Genomic DNA, 18,565 nt, shown 5'->3' on the forward strand with positions numbered 1-18,565 from the left:
GGCTCACCCAGAGCAACTTCCAGTCTTGCAAGCACCATTCACAGTAAGTGCCTTATACAGGTGTACCATTTTCTGTCTTTTATTTCATATTTTTACTGTACCTTTTCTATGTTTAAATATGTTTAGATACACAAATAGTTACCTTTGTGTTATAATTGCCTACAGTATTCAGTGTAGTAACAGGTTATACAGATTTACAGCCTAGGAGCAGTTGGCTATACCATATATCCTAGGTGTGCAGCAGGCGCTACTATCCAGTTGTGTGTGAGTAGTCACTCTGATGTCTGCACAATGATGAAATAGCCTAAAAACGCATTTCTCAGAATATAACCTGTTGTTATGCAATATATGACTATAATTACTCACATAGTCATATATTACTGTTAACAGGTCTTATTTTATTAGACACCAGAAAAATGTTATAGATTACAACTGGAAATCCTTCTACTTTATTCCTTTCCTTTTTCAAGAAGAGTTAAGAAATCTCCAAATCATGTTTTTTCTTTTTTTTGAGATTTGCTCTGTCACCCAGGCTGGAGTGCAATGGCACAATCATGGCTCACTGCAGCTTCCACCTTTTGGGCTCCAGGATCTTCCCACCTCAGCCCTGCTAGGAGCTGGGACTACAGGTGCACGCCATCACACACTAATGTATTTGCTAATTTATTTATTTGTATAGAGATGGGGTTTGACTATGCTGCCCAGGCTGCTCTACATCTTTTTTGAAATAAAGTTTTAAGTAGTAACCCTGGGAAAACAATTGTATTCAAAATCAATCCGAAATTTAAAAACAATTTCTTTAAGAAACCTCGGCAACGGCATAGTTAATTTCATTGTTTACTAATGAAGACTCACATTTGAAAGCTTTCCAAAGAAGACAATCTGAAATAACCTCATCTTAGATTAAGTAGCTTAAGATATTACAGTGAAGTCTTCAGTAAAGTACCTTTTTTTTAAAAAAGTGCCTAATAAAAAACATTTCCAAATCTTAGATGTAATACATAGAATTTTAAGAAATTAGCCTGAACTTTATTTCTATAGGTAAGGGGAATTAAGGGTAATTTGTAGTAGTTCCCATAACCATTCAATAACTTCTGTAGTTCTGAAAAATTAATCATAAAGATTATGTTTTATAATTTTGGCCAAGTCGTATAGCAAGGCCAGACAGATATATTTGGGCTAAACAGAATGTAAAACATTAAAAGACTCATCCAAAGGTGCAGAAAACTTTCTGGAGGCCTCTAGAACAGAACTATCAAGTCTAAGGATAAATTGCCATAAACAAGACAATTCAAGCTTTGGGTAAAAGGCTGTACATTAAGGTTCCTTTCAACCCTAAAATGATAAAACATACACAAATACAAACCAAAGCCAGATCAAGAACTGTTTAAAAGTAGTTCATGAACCTTCAAAATGTTAAGTTCTTCCAAAGTGGCTACATGCACAAATGCTTCCCCAATGTAAATAACATCAAAAGGATGGTCCTCATCTCACTTGAAAAAAGACAAAACTAAAAACATCTGTTTACCTTATTAAAGTAGTCCAGCAGGAGCGGCCATCTAAGCAACGTAAGTAACAACTTATGGTTGTTTTCTTGAACTGTTTAATATCTTCTAATTCTTCTTCTCTCATATCTGGCCTCTGAGCTATAAACAGCTGCATCAGGTTAAATAGTTCTTCTACTGCCTAAAAAATCCAAATAAGCCATATGATCTTTTAACCCTATAGCATTTTAGAGGGTCAGTTTCTCATTTCTATGTTCACTAACCAACCCTTAAAACTATACGAATAAGTTAGATTATACTACCATTCAGAGATGGTTATAAAATTAGTAACAAATTCTATTTAAAAAAATTTGGCCAGGCGCGGTGGCTCACGCCTAGCACTTTGGGAGGCCAAAGCGGGCAGATTGCCTGAGCTCAGGAGTTCGAGACCAGCCAGGGCAACATGATGAAACCCTGTCTCTACTAAAATACAAATAATAATAATAATAATAATGATAATAAACACTAAAATAACTCAGCAAATCTTAAAATACAAGTTTAGAAAGAGTAAAAACTGTAAGTGAATACAATTCATTTTTAGTCTTACTACTGCTTAAAGCACTACTTTTGTAACAGAGGCATGTCACACCATCTCCGACCCACTTTTTCTTTAATGAGAAATCATTACTTTGTCACAAAGATTTTAAATGCCTAAATAATCCTTAAATTAATAGTGCATATGAGGTAATCCTTTGTTCCAACATTTAAAATGCTTTTCTAGAATGATGCTCAGTCCAAGTTCCTGACGAATAAAAAGTAAAAACAAACATTTTAGTAAAATCACTAGCTGTGATTTTATAGACTCATATGCACATGTCGGGAGAGGATTGCTCTTCTAACACATACTTGTCAATGAACTGAAACCCCCAGTTTATTGCTCAAAGCAAAAAACTAAGTACCATTTTCATGAAAATTTCTAATAGATAAGGACATTCGACAGTAAAAGACATTACATTTCACTGATGTCAAGGGCAAGAAATAACATGGAGGGATACATTCTAACTCAACTAGTACTTATCAAAAGTATATTTAATTCTGGACATCACATCTAGTAACTAGATCAAATATTATTTACGTGAATATGATACAGACAAATTCATTGAAACTTAGTAAATCCTATCCTGACTCCTTTTAAGTCAGAAAGATTGACATTCTTATGGCATTGGTTTTGAATTTCTTGGTACTTGTACACTCACTTTCTTTCCTGCATTGTAGGGATTCTGATTTTTTCTTTTGAGACAGGGTCTTGCTTTGTTGCCCAGGCTTTAGTACAATGGCTCAATGAAGCCTCAATCTCCTGGGCTCAAGCAATTCTCCCACCTCAGCCTCCCAAGTAGCTGGAACTATAGGTGCACACCACTACACCCGGCTACTTTTGCATTTTTTGTAGAGATGGAATTTTGGCATGTTGCCCAGGCTGGTCTTGAACTCCTGGGCTCAAGGGATCCGCATGCCTTGGCCTCCCAAAGTGCTGAAATTAGAGGTGTGAGCCACTGTGCTGGCCTGGGATTCTAATTTCCTCTGACTAGAAATTAGGTTATTCCTCCCAGGTGTGAGATTCTATACAACTCATTACATCATCTAGAAAAAACAATCTGATCTATAAAGGACGGTCTATCTTTAAAGTATAGTTTACAACAGAGAATAAGAGGCAACAGTGAAAAGCATTATCCAGGTTTGACAGTTTTACATTGAGGGGAGGAAACTTAATATAAAACCTACAAATAGTCTGCAGAGAAAAAGGGACCCAATTTAGATCACATATACATGTATCTTGACTGATCTCTTAAGTATTTCATTTGTTTGGATGCAGCTTGACAAAAAATACTGGGGAATACTACTAGCTTTAGATACAAAATTGTCTAGCTCACAGTTTAGCACAGCATGTAGATATTGATACAAATATCTGATTTTTAAATAGCAAAGTACTCAATTCCTTAAAACTGTACCATAAAGCTGACTTTTTTCATTAGGCACACATGAAGAATACATTTACAAAACCACAAATTAGAAAACAGGTAAGTTTTACTAGATATGAAACTTTAACTTCACCCTAAGAAAAGTTATCTTCACAGTTATCAATTTTATAACAACATAGCATTTTATATATGTATTTAAGAAAACAAATACACATTAAGTTCTTAAGAAAGAATGGTGAGATGATTCTATATTCTGCCACCACTTCCCACAAGGGAAAAAACAGGTATTTCCAATCTATTTGAGGATACAGACAAAAGAGTATCAATTTTACTCACTCCAGGGTATTGGCTGGCATGTGGTGTAAGATTCTTAAAGGCCCACTGGATGTTCTGGTGAGAAGCCAGTTGTCGTGTGAATGCAGGAGACTGCTCACAGCAGAGCCTCAGAATGCCATAGTAGGCAGGCAGCATCCCACGGTTAAAAAGCACCACATCCTGATCATCATGGTCAGCAAGGATGTAATTGAAGGCAATGTTCTTGGTTACCACTGGGTTCTGAACAATAAGGCGGATATTCTCTGGACAGTCAGCACAGACATTGTACCAAAATGAAAGCAAAGCCTGTTTATTGTGATTTGTAGCTATTGCTGGCTCAGAAAGTTTAGGCTGGAAAAGGTTCCACAAATCCATGAAATATGTGGAAAACATCAGCTTCTCAGTTTTGGAAATTAAACAGTAAGTCATAAAGCTAAAATAGGGCACTAGCTTTGTAGTGCCATGAACAGCAGCATCAACATAAAGTTTGGCTCTTGAGAGCAAACCAAGGAGCACGTTGTAGACCTGATGTAGGACTACTGTTGTGTCTGGACTGAGTGGAAGGTCACGGGTTGGGATGTGCAAAGACCTTGTTGACCGGAACATCTGACGGAATGAATTGCTTGGTATAAGGGACACCAGAAGATAAGCTGCAGCTACAAAATGTAAAACAAAACTGTCAGATCCTTGTAAGATATAAAATAGACTGAACAGCAGTCATTAATCACAAAGCCACTGTTCCCTTTAATAATTCAAATGAATAAAAAGGGACATGAACATCTCTTTTAGTATCTTTCTGCTTTCCCCTTAGCCCCACAAAAAGATCCCAAGGGGTGATAAAAATAGATACCTTCTATTCTGCCACTGTTATGTTTGAAGTGGCAATAATTTTTAAACCACTTTTCTTTAGCTTGCCTAAGATGCAGAATTTTCCCACTTTATCTTTTATTTCTTCTCAGGAAGTAGTATGATTTAACAGAGGGAACCCAGCATTTGCAGTCAGAAGATCTACCAGAAGGTGCCTGAGAAGGTCAAACCATTTAATGTTCTACAGTCTTAGTTTTCTTCTTAATTGAAAAACAATGATAAATTACTTTGTAATAACTTACAGATATGGTAAAATGTACTTAAGTTATAAAGACAGAAATAGACATACATAAAAGTTCATATATAAGATTACATATATGCTCATTATAGAACGTTATGGAAAATCTTTAAAAGTCTTCTAAGGCTAACCTTACACCAAAGGAAAGAATTGGGTGTTGAACTGTAACCAGATAATATACACTTAAGTTATAAAGAAAGAATGAGATACACATGAAAGTCCTATTTGATTACATATATGCTAATTATAGAACATTAACTTTGGAAAATCTTTAAAAATCTTTTAGGGCTAAACTTACACCCAAGGAAGGAACTGGGTGTTAAACTTACTAAGCCTATGTTATAATGCTGAGGGGTTAATGACTTATTAGTTGCGTTAACCTGTAAAAGCAGTTACTATCAACAAAGCATTGACCTAGGTGCTGTATAAACTTCTCATTTAATCCTCACAATCACCCTGGATGGAGTTAACAGTGCTCTGGAAAATCCGAATCTCGGAGAAGCAAAGACCAAGGTCACACAGATAAAGAGGTGGAGCCTAGATTTTGCCTTGAGAAACAATGATGATGATAATGATAATGGGAAAACAATAATAGTAATAACTATAATAAGAATTGTAAACCTTTACTGAATGTATACTATTGGACATCATAACTTTGTGTTAGGCATTGTGTTTATTATCCCCACTTTTACTCAGGCTTACAACGATGGGGCTATCTCAGCTTACACAGCTAGTGGCAGAGCTGGGATTCAAATCCAGCCTATCAGATTCACAGGTTAATGCTCCTAACATTCGCTACGGAACCTTCTCAAGATTCTCGAATGTCTGAGTTTGAGTTCTTTTCAGTACAACCATTACTTGTCTTCCCCTATTCTAACGATAATTTGTTAATTTCCATTGTACGTCAAAGCAAACAAAGTTAGGGTTTCTAAAATTAATTTTAGTTTATCTTATAAATTTATTTCCAAATTAAACTGTGTGCATAACTTTCTAGGTATTTCTTTACCTATATACTAGTCTTCTTAGAATTTTTAAGGCTCAGTTTTTTAACAAATATAAAAACCTGGCATGTAGGTATCATCCTGATCATTTTTTGCATAAAACTGCAATTGAGAAAAGTAATTTATGATTTAAAAAAGTCATTTGGCTGGGTGCGGTGTCTCATGCCTGTAATCCTGGCACTTTGGGAGGCTGAGGCGGGCAGATCATCTGAGGTCAGGAGTTCAAGACCAGCCTGGCCAACATGGTGAAACCCGATCTCTACTAAGAATACAAAAATTAGCTGGGCGTGGTGGTGGGTGCCTGTAATCCCAGCTACTCAGGAGGCTGAGGCACAAGAATCACTTGAACTCTGGAGGTAGAGGCTGCAGTGAGCTGAGATCGCAGCACCACATCCCAGCCTGGGCGATGGGACAAGACTCCATCTCAAAAAAAAAAAAAAAAATGTCATTTGGTTGGTGTGAGTTATATACTTTCACTTCAACATTTCATTGGGACAATTTTTTGGACACATTATAAGGTTAGAAAGAACTCTACTAAGACCAAGACCTACCACTGAGATTCTACAATTAACATTTTACTTTGCTTTATCATATACCTAACCACCTCTTCTTTTCCTATAAAAGCTACTTGCTTTTAAATAAAAGGGAAATTCTGCTACAGAAAAAATACAACTTTAAAATTATGTTTTTCTTTAAGAACAGATAGGAGGGTTAATTTGGAAGAAAAGGCCATCTTGCCATTTGGTTAACTGCCTTCCTCTAACTTTAGAGTCCCTGGATATAGCTGTATGTTACAAAAAACGTTAAGTCTACTTCCATGTCTATATGGCAACTCTAAGACACTGACATCTCAATTTTTCTTCTTTTCTCTATATTAAAAGTTCTCACTTATTTTGTTGTATTTAGAAGTATTTCTATGAAGCTTTTACACACGTTATTTTAATTCTTATTCTAAGTTATACTAATTCTATTCAAATATTTGGACTCTTACCAAGTTACAGCACAAGCACCTTTTCATATTACTACATAGTCTTCACATATCGTAATTTTTAAATGATGCATTATAACAATGTTTCCCAACTGAACAGTTTAAAATTTTTCAATACTATAAATCATGCTGTTGGGCATCCATATACTTACACTAGAATCCCTAAAATAGTATTACTGAGATTAAAAGGGCACACTGGCCGGGCACAGTGGCTCACGCCTATAATCCAGCACTTTGGGAGGCCGAGGTGGGCGGATCACGAGGTCAGGAATTTGTGACCAGCCTGACCAATATGGTGAAACCCCGACTCTATTAAAAATACAAAAAAATTAGCCAGGCAAGGTGGTGGGTGCCCATAATCCCAGCTACTCAGAAGGCTGAGGCAGGAGAATCGCTTGAACCTGGGAGGCAGAGGTTGCAGTGAGCCGAGATTGCGCCACTACACTCCAGCCTGGGTTACAGAGCAAGACTCCATCCCGAAAAAAAAAAAAAAGAGTAAGAAAATAAAAATAAATAAATAAAAGGGCATACAATTTTTAAGAATCTTGGTAAAGATCTGTTAAATTGTCTTTCATAAGGGTAATATTAAACAATGCCACTGCAGTGTACAAGAATGCCATTTCCTCAGCACTGTCATCAGTATTAGGCATAGTAGCTGGCTGAAAAACCTTTTTGGGGGTTCAAGGTAGTATTTTTTTTTTTTTTTGGTTTTATGGTCAGTGGTCAAGACATGAATGCCAACCAGCACACATCTCTTTGTAAGAGCACACAGCTCTCACATAGCTCTTGGCTGTGTGCTCTTACAAAGTTCCTATTAAGGTGGAGTTAACTAAACTTGCAGGAAAAAAAAAAAGGCCCATGAGCAGAGTGCCCATGCCAATCCATATGTGTTCACTCCACTAAAAGGTGCTTCTCTCAAATGAACCTTCTCTTTTAAAATAAGCAGAATCATTTTGATACACCCCCCTTACCTAGTTTTCCCCATAGTTAACATTTTATGATGGTACATTTGTTGCGACTAAGGAACTAACACAAGTACATTACTACTAACCAAACTCTCAACTTTAGATTTCACTTGTTTTGCCCTAATGTCCTTTTCTTGTTCCAGGATCCCATCTAGTATACATTACAGCTAGTCATTATGTCTCCTTAACTTCCTCTTGGCTGTGACAGTTTCTTAGATTTTCCTTGTTTCTAATGACCTTTACAGTTTCAAGGAATATTGGTCAGGTATTTCATAGAATGTCCCTCAATCTGAGTTTGTCTGATGTGTGTCACAGTTAGATTCACGTTATGGGTTTTTGGAAGGAAGACCACAAGAGATGAAGTGCCTTTTGCCATCACGCCATATCAAGGGTACATACTATCAACCTCATCGATCAACAATGATGTTAACCTTTATCACCCGGCTGAGTTGTATCTGTAAAGTTTCTTCAATGTAAAGTTACTTCCCCCACACCCCACTCCTTGGAAGAAAGTCACTAAGCTCATACTCAAGGAGTGAGGAATTAAGCTCCACCTCCTGGGGAGATGTGTACATAAATTATATGGAATTCTTTTGTATGGGAGATTTGTTTCTTCTCCATTTATTTATTCAATCATTTATTTCTACTAAGTATGGACTCATGAATATTTATTTTATCCTTGGGGTTATAATCCAGTGCTACATAATTTGTTACTCAAATTGTTCCAGCTTTGGCCATTGGGAGTTCTTTTCAGGTTAGCTCTGTGTTTCTTTGACATACCCCCACCATTTTGATTTTTGAGTACTTTCACTTTCTGGCACTATAGAATATTCCACACTCATCTTGTATATTCCCTGCCCTAGCCCTAAAATCTGATTTCTCCTAGGAGCTGTGAATTCTTTTACTGGAGAATGGTGTTCAGAATCCAACATCTGGGCCAGGTGCGGTGGCTCACACCTGTAATTCCAACACTTTGGGAGGCAGAGGTGGGCGGATCACTTGAGGTCAGGAGTTCCAGACCAGCCTGGCCAACATGCTGAAACTCTGTCTCTACTAAAAATACAAAAATTAGCTGAGTGTGGTGGGGTGCACCTGTTATCTCAGCTACTCAGGAGGCTAACATGAATCAGTTGAACCCAACAGGCAGAAGTTGCAGTGTGCTGAGATTGAACCACTGCACTCCAGCCTGAGCAACAGAGTGAAACTGTCTCAAAAACAAACAAAAAAAGAATCCAACATCTGGATTCCAGATGTTTTTATTGCTACTTAAGTATCACTGACTGTAAGACCTTCTCAGCAAATAGAAAAGTTTATAATAATTATAAGAAATTTAAAAATTAGATTTTCATGTTTTGAACTATCAAAATAACATTTTCTATGTTTATTTCCAAGCAACTTTCTATTTTGTGAATTGTTTTTGATATTTGTCTACCTAAGATCTTTTTTACTGGCTTGTGTACAACTTAAAGTGTTTATATAACTCTCATGATTTCAGCCAATATTTTTTCTCAGCTTATGTCTTTATTACCATTTTATCCTTAACCTTCTCAAAAGTTATTTTTGAGACAGAATTTTCTAAGCTTTTACTCCCTTCATTAATGCTGATCATGCCTTATCACTCTTATCAAGCAAGGAAACAAAAATGATAGTAGTGATGATGTTACCCAATAAATAACATGGTTTCCTATCCTTAAAAAAAACAAAAAACAAGGAAATAGCATCTCCAAAAATTCTGCATTATATAACAATGGGCATGTAGTTGTCTAAAAACAAAAGAAACATAACTTTGAACAATAAATACATGGCTTATGAAATTCTGAATATTTGACTTACAAGTCCTGACTCTAGGATAATTGTGAGCCAAAAGAAACCGCTCGACCCAGTTTTCCATATTCTGTAGGACCCAGCTGTGTGCCAGTTTATTTCGGGGTGTCTGCACTGCCAACCAATCTAGACACTGAGAAGGATTGTATTCAATCACCTACAAATAACATGACAAGAACAGAATATAAGGCCAACTGAATGAGCAATTATTTTTTTACTTACTTTTTGTATATACTATTAAACACTTAAAGCTAAAGTATTTTTTTGACAATTAGAGACTAAAAAGGTTTCACCCTATTTTTTTCCCATTTTAAAAACTACTTTTGTCAACAGAAGTGTTCAGAAAAATGTGTCACTGGTTTACAAAATAAATTTAAAATAACCAAGAACCATAAGACAAATATGAGAACTCCAGACTTCCAGGTCTTGCTAAATTTGGAAATTTATTTAAAAGTATTTTTATTTCTCTAAGGTTTCTCATCTTTACTTTTCTGATTACATGCCCAACCTGGTACTAAGTGAGAATACAAGAAGCTCGCTATACTGCTGTGGAGAGTTTTTTCATGAGAAAGGGGAATCCTAGGAATCTAGAGTAGGGGTTGGCAAACTATGGCCAGTAGGTCAAATTCTGTGGCTGCCCATTTTTGTTGTTTTATTGAAACACAGCCATACCCACTCATTGCTTGTCCATGATTGCTTATATGCTACCACAGCAAAGTTGAGTAGTTTCAACAGACACTGTATGGCACACAAAGTCTAAAATATTTGTTCTCTGACCCTTTCAGGAAAAGATTTGCTGTCTCCTGGTCTTGAGCTTTTCCAATACTCAAACAAGGAGAAATGTTGTGACCTCAGCCATAACTCTAAGGAAAAAGGTGGTTGGTGCTTCCTCTACTATTTCTGTCAATTCTTGAAAACACTTGGTTTGTATTTCTAGGACTTCTAGTTGCTTTATGGAACTTTGGAGGGTAGGGGAATGAAAACTTCAAATAGGCTAAAGCTGTTTATAACGCTACAAGAATGTCTTTAATACAATAGGAGACTAGCTAAGAACTCTTTTCTTCCCCAAACCTGTGACTTACTAAAACCATCTTGGGGTAATAAGAAACTGGTACTTAAAATGGTAGTGACTATATTATAAAAATAAAAATCCTCAGGGAAATAAACATTGAAAACACCTGCTGCAAGACTTACCTCCCATATCCTCTGCAGAATATAAGATGCAAAGGGAGGCATCCCTGGAGGTCCACCAGCAAACTCCATTAGCATAGTCAACAACTTAAAGAAAGGATTGGCTGCCTGTAAAACACATATATGACTGTGTATTTAGATCAATCTGAACCCATCTCTTTCAGCAGAAAAGAAACATATATTCTACTACACACTACATTTAAATCTGTGTTAGGGGAGAAGAGCTCAGCCAGTACTTCTGCATGTGAACCTGAACTACCATAAAGCAGCAGGATCAGCGAGGGGATACAAAGTCAACTGGGAACCACGTGCAATAGATTTTTCTGGATGTCAAGTGTATTTTGAAAAAGAGAATTAGAAAAATATTCTCTAAATTGACAAACACTGTAAATATTTATGATGTACAACGTTTTGGAATATGTATACATGGTAGAATGGCAAAATCAAGCTAATCACATATGCATTACCTCACACTCTTATTTTTTGTCAGAACATTTAAAATCTACTCAATGATTTTCAAGTATAATTAACTATTGTCACCACACTGCAAAACAGATCTCTGGAACTTATTCATGAAAATGTGTATCCTTTAAGCAACATGTCCCCAACCCCAAAAATAAATTGTTAATGAGACAACTGTGTTCTACTGAAAAATTTAGATTAAAAGCTTCCTATAACAACCTTAGGGGTAATTTATGGTAACGTCTGACATCGATTGTTAAAATAGTTATAACATTTCCATTTTACAAAAATACTTTTATATAACACTGTATTCTATTTTCTATATACATTTACACATATGCTGAGTCTTGGTTGCTCTACTTTTTCTTTGGGCACAATTACGATATATGCTCCAAATCAAACAACTTTAAAGCCTGGACTCTGATACAATGAGTCTACACACATATTTACATTTAGTTGAGAAAATTATATTTGTAATAAGACATGACTAGTAGTTCATTTTATTCACATTATACACTTAAAAATAGGTTATTATATTATGGGAGAAACCCTGATAAATTTGTTCTCAAGGACAATTAGGCTCATTTGAAAGCATTAGCAGTGCTGAAAATTGTTTTAAAAACATAAATTAACAAATGTTTACATACCTCAGGAGTCAACTTTGCTATTGATGTGAAAAGCATAGATACAATCTAAAACAGAAAGAGGAGGATTTCAGGATATTCTTGTTCTGTTTTGTTTTTGAGACAGGGTTTCGCTCTGTCGCCCAGGCTGGGATGCAGTGGCGAGATCACAGCTCACTGCAGCCTCGACTTCTCAGGCTCAAGCGATCCTCCTGCCTCAGCCTCCGAGTAGCTGGGACTACAGGCATGTGCCACTACACCCGGCTAGCTTTTTCTATTTTGTGTAGAGACGGGTTCTCACTATGTTGCCTAGACTGGTCTCAAACTCCTAGGCTCAAGCGATCCTCCCGCCTTGGCCTCCCAAAGTGCTGGGATTACAGGCATGAGCCACCGCACCCGGCCAGATTTCAGGGTAATCTTTTTAAAAATTTCCAAAAATCTTTAAGACTGTTCCTTAGCACTTACATGTTCTGCAAGTCGATTATTGTATCGACACAGGCTGAAAATCAGATTACAAGTTTGTCTTATATTGATGCCATCACGAATATGTTGAAACAAGAAGGGAAATCCCTGTCAAAAGCAAAAGTTGTTCATTTAAGAACTGTTATTATTTTTGTGATGATCAAATTGTCTAATATTAGAGAATGTACTACCTTTCCTCCTGTTAATGCTGCCATGTCAGTCTGTGATAATGTCAAATGCCTGAAAGAAAATATTAGTGGAAATAAGTTTTTCTTCCTTCTGTATTACTTTACAGTGATTTACAACATGTATCAAAAATTGTTGATTCAACTGTAACTGTACCAACCTGCCATCATAAAATGATTTTTTGCTAGCTACACTTGCTTGTTAAATGTCTTTTAGGCAATTTTTCAACATTCCAGGATTGGTAAATGAAAGCCCAAATGTACTTCATTTTCATTTAATTAACTTACTATTTTAGTATATAAAACAGGAGGATGGGTCTTATTTTACTTACTCTTTTTTTTTTTTTTTTTGGACATGAGACCCTTCAAAACCAAATGGACTTCTAGAAATTAGCATTTCATCTTCCAGTTTAAAATTACTGTATATTTCTTCCTTTTCTCCTTTCCTTCTTTTTAGAGATGGAGTCTACTTCTGTTGCCCAGGCAGGAGTGCAGTGATGTGATCGCGGCTCACTGCAGCCTCGAATTACTAGGCTCAGGGGATCTTCCTACATAACCAGGATTCAGGCACAAGCCACTACACCTAGATTGCGTATTTCTTTTATAACTTATAAAAATTTCAGCTATATTAAAAAATAGAATAGCACAAGTATTCCATCAGTCAGCTTCAAATTTACCAAAATCATAGCCAGTCTTGTTTCATTTGAACCCCCATCCACTCAATATGAATTATTCTGAAGCAAACTCCGGGTATTTTATCATTTAATCCATAAATCAGAGTATCTTTAACAGATAGGTTTCAAAAACATAACCACAGTACCATTATTCATGCCTAAATGAATAATTCCGCACTATCATACAATATCCAGTGTACACGTTTCCTGAAGTTTCTAAAAACACTTTAAAAATTAACTTATTTGAATCAGGATTCAAATAAAGTCTTTTGCCATAATTAGTTGAAATGTCTCTTAAATATTTCAATCTATTGGTTTCCCCACCAGCTTTGTGTTTGCTATTTATCTGCTGAAGGTCATTTGTCCTGTAGTTTCTCTCACATTTATACTTTGCTGATTGTATCCTTATGGTGCTGTCTTAACATGTTACTCTGTCCCTGCATTTTCTATACACTGGTAGTCAGATCCAGACTTCATGAGATCTAAGTTTGACTTTTTAATTGATAGTATCTTGTAGAAGGCACACAAGAAAGGGTTAGTCTTTCTGCAAGGTTTTCTGTCAATGATGATAACTGCCTAGATCCTTTATTTCATCTGGGATTCCAAAACAGTGATATTCTAATTCCAATTGTCCTTGCTCATTAATTAGCTTGAATACATATAAGAACACAAACTTCCCCTCAATCACCATTTCAAGTAGAATAAATGCTTGATACTGTTTCCATTATTTATCAGTTTCAAAAATAAAGATTTGATTTCCTAGTATACTCCAAAAGTTGCCAGTAAACTAAAAAAAATTTCTTTTTAGGTATTATTATGAACTCATGGATTTAAAAATCTTTGATTTGATTCACAGTCCACTGTAGTTATTATCGATGCTCAAAGCTGTCCAATCTATGACCAGTAGAAACTTCCGTAAGTTGGCTCTTGAGTTTCTTTACCATGACCTCAGTAGTCTTAGACTGCCTCCTTGCTTTCCAAAATGACAAGACATTCCAAGCTTCCCATTCATTTCTTTCCCAAGAACTGGAACTGGTCGTTTTTCCAAGGAACCCCAATTCTTTCAGTGGGAAGTGAAACCTAGAGACTATACCCTAGATGCCAAGGGTACTCACTGATTCTGGGTTGTACAGGGTTTCCAGGTCTTTTCAGAAAACAGTGGTAGATAAAACATTTTCTGTAATAGATTTTCTGTTTGCAAATACACCATAAACTGCTACTGATATTTCCAATTCAAATTTAGTTTTAAATTAAGTTATGCAAAACCCTATAATATTTTTATCTTTCTTTTGCTGAAAATCTTGGTTTCCAATGACATTAAAAGTTACTTATTTGCTTCATCCTGTAATATACATTAATATTTTCAGAATAATACTTTTATTACAAACAATGTAATTACTATTACAGTTTAGGAAAATTTTGCAATTCTCTTTGTCCTTCCTATACATCCCACTAGAAATTTACCTATTTAATATATAGTTAGGTTCATTTATTTCACTGTGCTTTTGATTTTTAGAGATTACTTCTTATTCACTTATTTATAATTATACATTTATATGATTCCAAAGTTAAATCTGTCAAGAATCCATTTCCGCCCCCTCCACCCTGTTTTTCTTTCTCTATCCACTGGAAACCATTAAAAAAAAAAAAGTTTTTGATTTATAGTCAATTCTTGTATTTGAGGTAGTTGTGTTCTGTAAAGTGTGGCAAATACTGAATTATCAAACACCAAATTATCGCTACTAGGGAAAATACACAATTAAATTTCTGTGAGCCTCTGGCAATATTTCTGTCAATCAGTCAATACAATTACCTTGTTTTATGAGTGTTTCTGTTTAAAGATACCTTATTTAGTATATATTATTGATTCATTAATGTTTAACTCACTGTCAATAGTATTAAAACTCATATGAATGAAACATATCTAACATATATATTTTCCCTATAAGTCATATCACAGCCTTCTTGAGCTTAAGAACACTAGAGAGCACTTCAGCACTACACTTTGAGGGCCTATTTATTTATTTATTTATTTATTTTTACAGATGGATCTTCCTATATTGCCCAAACTAGACTGTAATGGCTATTCACAGGTTCCAAAGTAGCGTACTGCAGCCTCAAAATCCACCTCATCCTCCCAAGTAGTTGGGACTACAGGCGCGTGCCACCGCACCTGGTTGAGGGCCATTTTAAAGAGTAAAATCATGAACAAAAAATACAAATATACGAAAAATTTTCACAGCATACACCATGAAAAGTACATTTGTTTACAATATGGAAACTGAAACAAAAAGGCAAATTGTTGCCTTCTTTGACCTTACCTAGAAAGGCATGTCAGGCAACTCAAGTTTTTTGCCACTCTGCATATGCACAAGTCTGTGAATGACTGCAAAAGCTCCCCGAGTGCCAATTTTGGCATTACAAATGCATTTTAGCAAATGAGTGAATTTGCAAATAGGAAATCCACAAATAATGAGGTTTGGTTGTGTACACACACACACACACACACACACTCTTTCTCTCTCTCTCTGTCATCATAGTATTCCCTGAAAAAATACGATACCATATACATGTTTTCCCACCTTTTCTTTTTTTTTTAACGAGTAATAGATCCTAAAGATTTCTTTGTGGTAGTACAGATAAATTCCATACTTCCTTTTTCAGCTATAGAGTACTCTTTTGAACGGATGCTGTTTTTTCAACTAGTTCCCTTTTGATGTACATTCAGCTGATTCTAGTATTTTACTATCAGAAGCATGGTTTCAATAAACAGATTTGCATATACATCTTTCTGTATTTTGGACACAGATTCCTAGAAATGAAGCTGCTAGGTTAAAGAACGAATGCACGCTCTATTTTGCTAGATATTTTACTGTATATTTTTTCAATGACTATTTCTAACATGACTCAGAGATAAAGCAAAAGTTTCGTAGAAAAAAACTGAAATTCTTATGCCACAAAAGTTGATGAATAGTAGTATTATTTAAAAAGAATTATATAATAAAAGCTAGTGCATAGCAATTACATAATTAAACATATATAATAAAAAGCTAGTGGAAAAGCTAGTGGTAAACAATATGTAAAAATAATAAAACCAAACATGCTTTAAACATTTTAAATTCGAAACATTTCACCTTTCTGATCGAGACTGTTCAACCAAAAGAGCAACTAAAGCTATCATCTTTTCAAGGGCAGCTGGCCTGTATTTTTCTTCTGCCAGAGAGAGGATATCTTCTTCCTCCTCTTCTTCTTCCCCTTCTTCCTCTGATAACACTTCAACTTGAGGCTAAGTTGGAATAAAATTCAATTTTAATATGGTAGTAGTTTTAATATCATTTTGAGAATTTAACAGTGTAGATGGTGGCAGGAGCTTGTAACATGAAAAACAACTGCACAAAGAGCTAAATCTAATGGAAAAGACTCTAAACCACATCCATGACAATCTTAGATTAAATTGCCAGAACTGTGAAGAATAACAATTTTCTGCCATGCACGGTGGCTCATGTAATCCCAGCACTTTGGGAGGCTGAGGCGGGTGGATCATTTGAGGTCAGGAGTTCCACACCAGTCTGGCCAACATGGTAAAATTCCGTTTCTACTAAAAATACAAAAATTAGCCAGCCGTGGTGGCACACGCTTAGAATCCCAGATACTCGGGAGGCTGAGGCAGGAGAATTGCCTGAACACAGGAGGCAGAGGTTGCAATGAGCCGAGATAGCACCACTGCACTCCAGCCTCGGTGACAGAGTGAGACTCCATCTCAAAAAAAAAAAAAAAATTCTCAACACTGACTATTTACCTTACCTATAAATCCTTGAATAACTTTTTTCTTATAAGCAAGCTCATTGGAAGACAAATCAGGATAAAAATTACCAGTATGATAAAACAATATTTCCTATTTAATAAAAATGCCAGTTATACAAAATAAGAAATTCTTATTTATAGTTTCCTGATAATCCAAATAGTAGGTATTTCAAAGAGACATTCACTTGGGCTTTTACAGGCAGAGACGCAAAAGATTTTATGATCTACTAGTGTATATTCTGTGAAGCATTACAAATTAACTTCTCTAAGTCTCAACTGTCTCATCTGTTAAATGGAGTTATAAAGGGTACTTATCTCTTATGGTTAAGAAAAGGACTAAAAAAGAGTGCAAGTAGATCATACAATCCAATGCATTTGTTATGAACAACACAAAACTGATGTAATACTTTAATATTATTAATAGACCAGCTACTTAAATTTTGGAAAAACTCTCATAAACTTAATAGCAAAGAACTTAAAAATGTGACCACCAAAATGTTCACAAAAACAATTCACTGTTAGTAAGACCCCAAAGTAGGTGACCACTTTGCCTCAGTTTATTTGCTTTGCTCCAGACATGACCAATGAACTTCATTACCTAGTTGTTTCTTTCTTGCTATATCCATTCAAGTTACATTAAAAACATCAACCAATCTTAGACCCTTCACATCATCTAACATCAGTTTCCAGAAGGGATTTTAACAAGGGTTCTAACATCTCAGGACTTCGCACAATGCAAACTATGAAAACCATGGCCTCTAATTCCTGATGTATAATAGAATTGTACTTACATTTTCAGGTCCTTTTGTTCCCATGTAAAAATGTACCATTGTAGATATAGCTTGCAATGAAAGCAAAAATTGGCTCTAAACAAACAAACAAAATTTAAAAATGTAAAATAAAAGTAATTAAGTTGCAAATACTGAAAAAAGGTAGATAATCCAAAAAATAGACAAGATATAGCCTCACCTCTTCTTCACCCATTTTTGCAAATTCGTAAAGGAAGGCAAAATACTCTGTAAGATGTTTACTATGAGGTTTTACACCATGTTCCATAATTAATAATAGGGTTCTCACAAAGCGAGTGACACATGAACGACCGCCAATATCTTCAACTGAGGCATCCATATCATCTGACCTAAAAGACAATTAAATAGATCTTAGAGAATATATGAGGCCTGGAAATACTGTTCGAGAGAAAAAATATTTTTTAAACTCTGAATTTCTCTATCTTTGAGATAATGAATATCAACTGCAATAATATAAGTAGCTAGACTCCAATTACTATGACTGGCTAAATCAATGCAAACAAAAAGACTAAGCCATAATGTAGTTTGTAGAGGATTTTGCAGATGCAAAATTTAAACAAAATAGTTTTACCTTCTTGAATGTATTATTACAGATTATTTTTAAACAGAACAAATATTTCAGTGTGGATTTTAAAAAATACTCTGTAGGCAGGTCGTCAAGAAACTTAAAAATTAGGGCCAAGAAAGGTGGCTC

General features: G+C 35.5%; 1 protein-coding gene across 5 annotated transcripts in view; it reads right to left on the minus strand.

The window, feature by feature from the left end:
* The window catches only part of USP34 (ubiquitin specific peptidase 34), a 288,549-nt gene that overhangs the window by 24,469 nt on the left and 245,515 nt on the right, over positions 1-18,565 (minus strand). For all 5 annotated transcript variants that reach the window (XR_004443955.1, XR_004443956.1, XM_033239152.1 and 2 more), the window contains exons 60-69: positions 18,032-18,200; positions 17,854-17,928; positions 16,393-16,544; positions 12,591-12,639; positions 12,403-12,507; positions 11,962-12,006; positions 10,856-10,960; positions 9,671-9,818; positions 3,800-4,434; positions 1,529-1,686 (exon numbers count right to left, since the gene is read on the minus strand). Coding sequence is in view for 3 of the 5 variants with exons in the window: in XM_033239152.1 (XP_033095043.1) it covers positions 1,529-1,686; positions 3,800-4,434; positions 9,671-9,818; positions 10,856-10,960; positions 11,962-12,006; positions 12,403-12,507; positions 12,591-12,639; positions 16,393-16,544; positions 17,854-17,928; positions 18,032-18,200 (1,641 nt within the window). In the remaining 2 variants the exon portion in view is untranslated. The remainder of the gene's footprint in view (positions 1-1,528; positions 1,687-3,799; positions 4,435-9,670; positions 9,819-10,855; positions 10,961-11,961; positions 12,007-12,402; positions 12,508-12,590; positions 12,640-16,392; positions 16,545-17,853; positions 17,929-18,031; positions 18,201-18,565) is intronic.

Source organism: Trachypithecus francoisi, unplaced genomic scaffold, assembly GCF_009764315.1.
Source record: "Trachypithecus francoisi isolate TF-2019V2 unplaced genomic scaffold, Tfra_2.0 Lachesis_group17, whole genome shotgun sequence".
NCBI classification, from domain to species: domain Eukaryota; kingdom Metazoa; phylum Chordata; class Mammalia; order Primates; family Cercopithecidae; genus Trachypithecus; species Trachypithecus francoisi.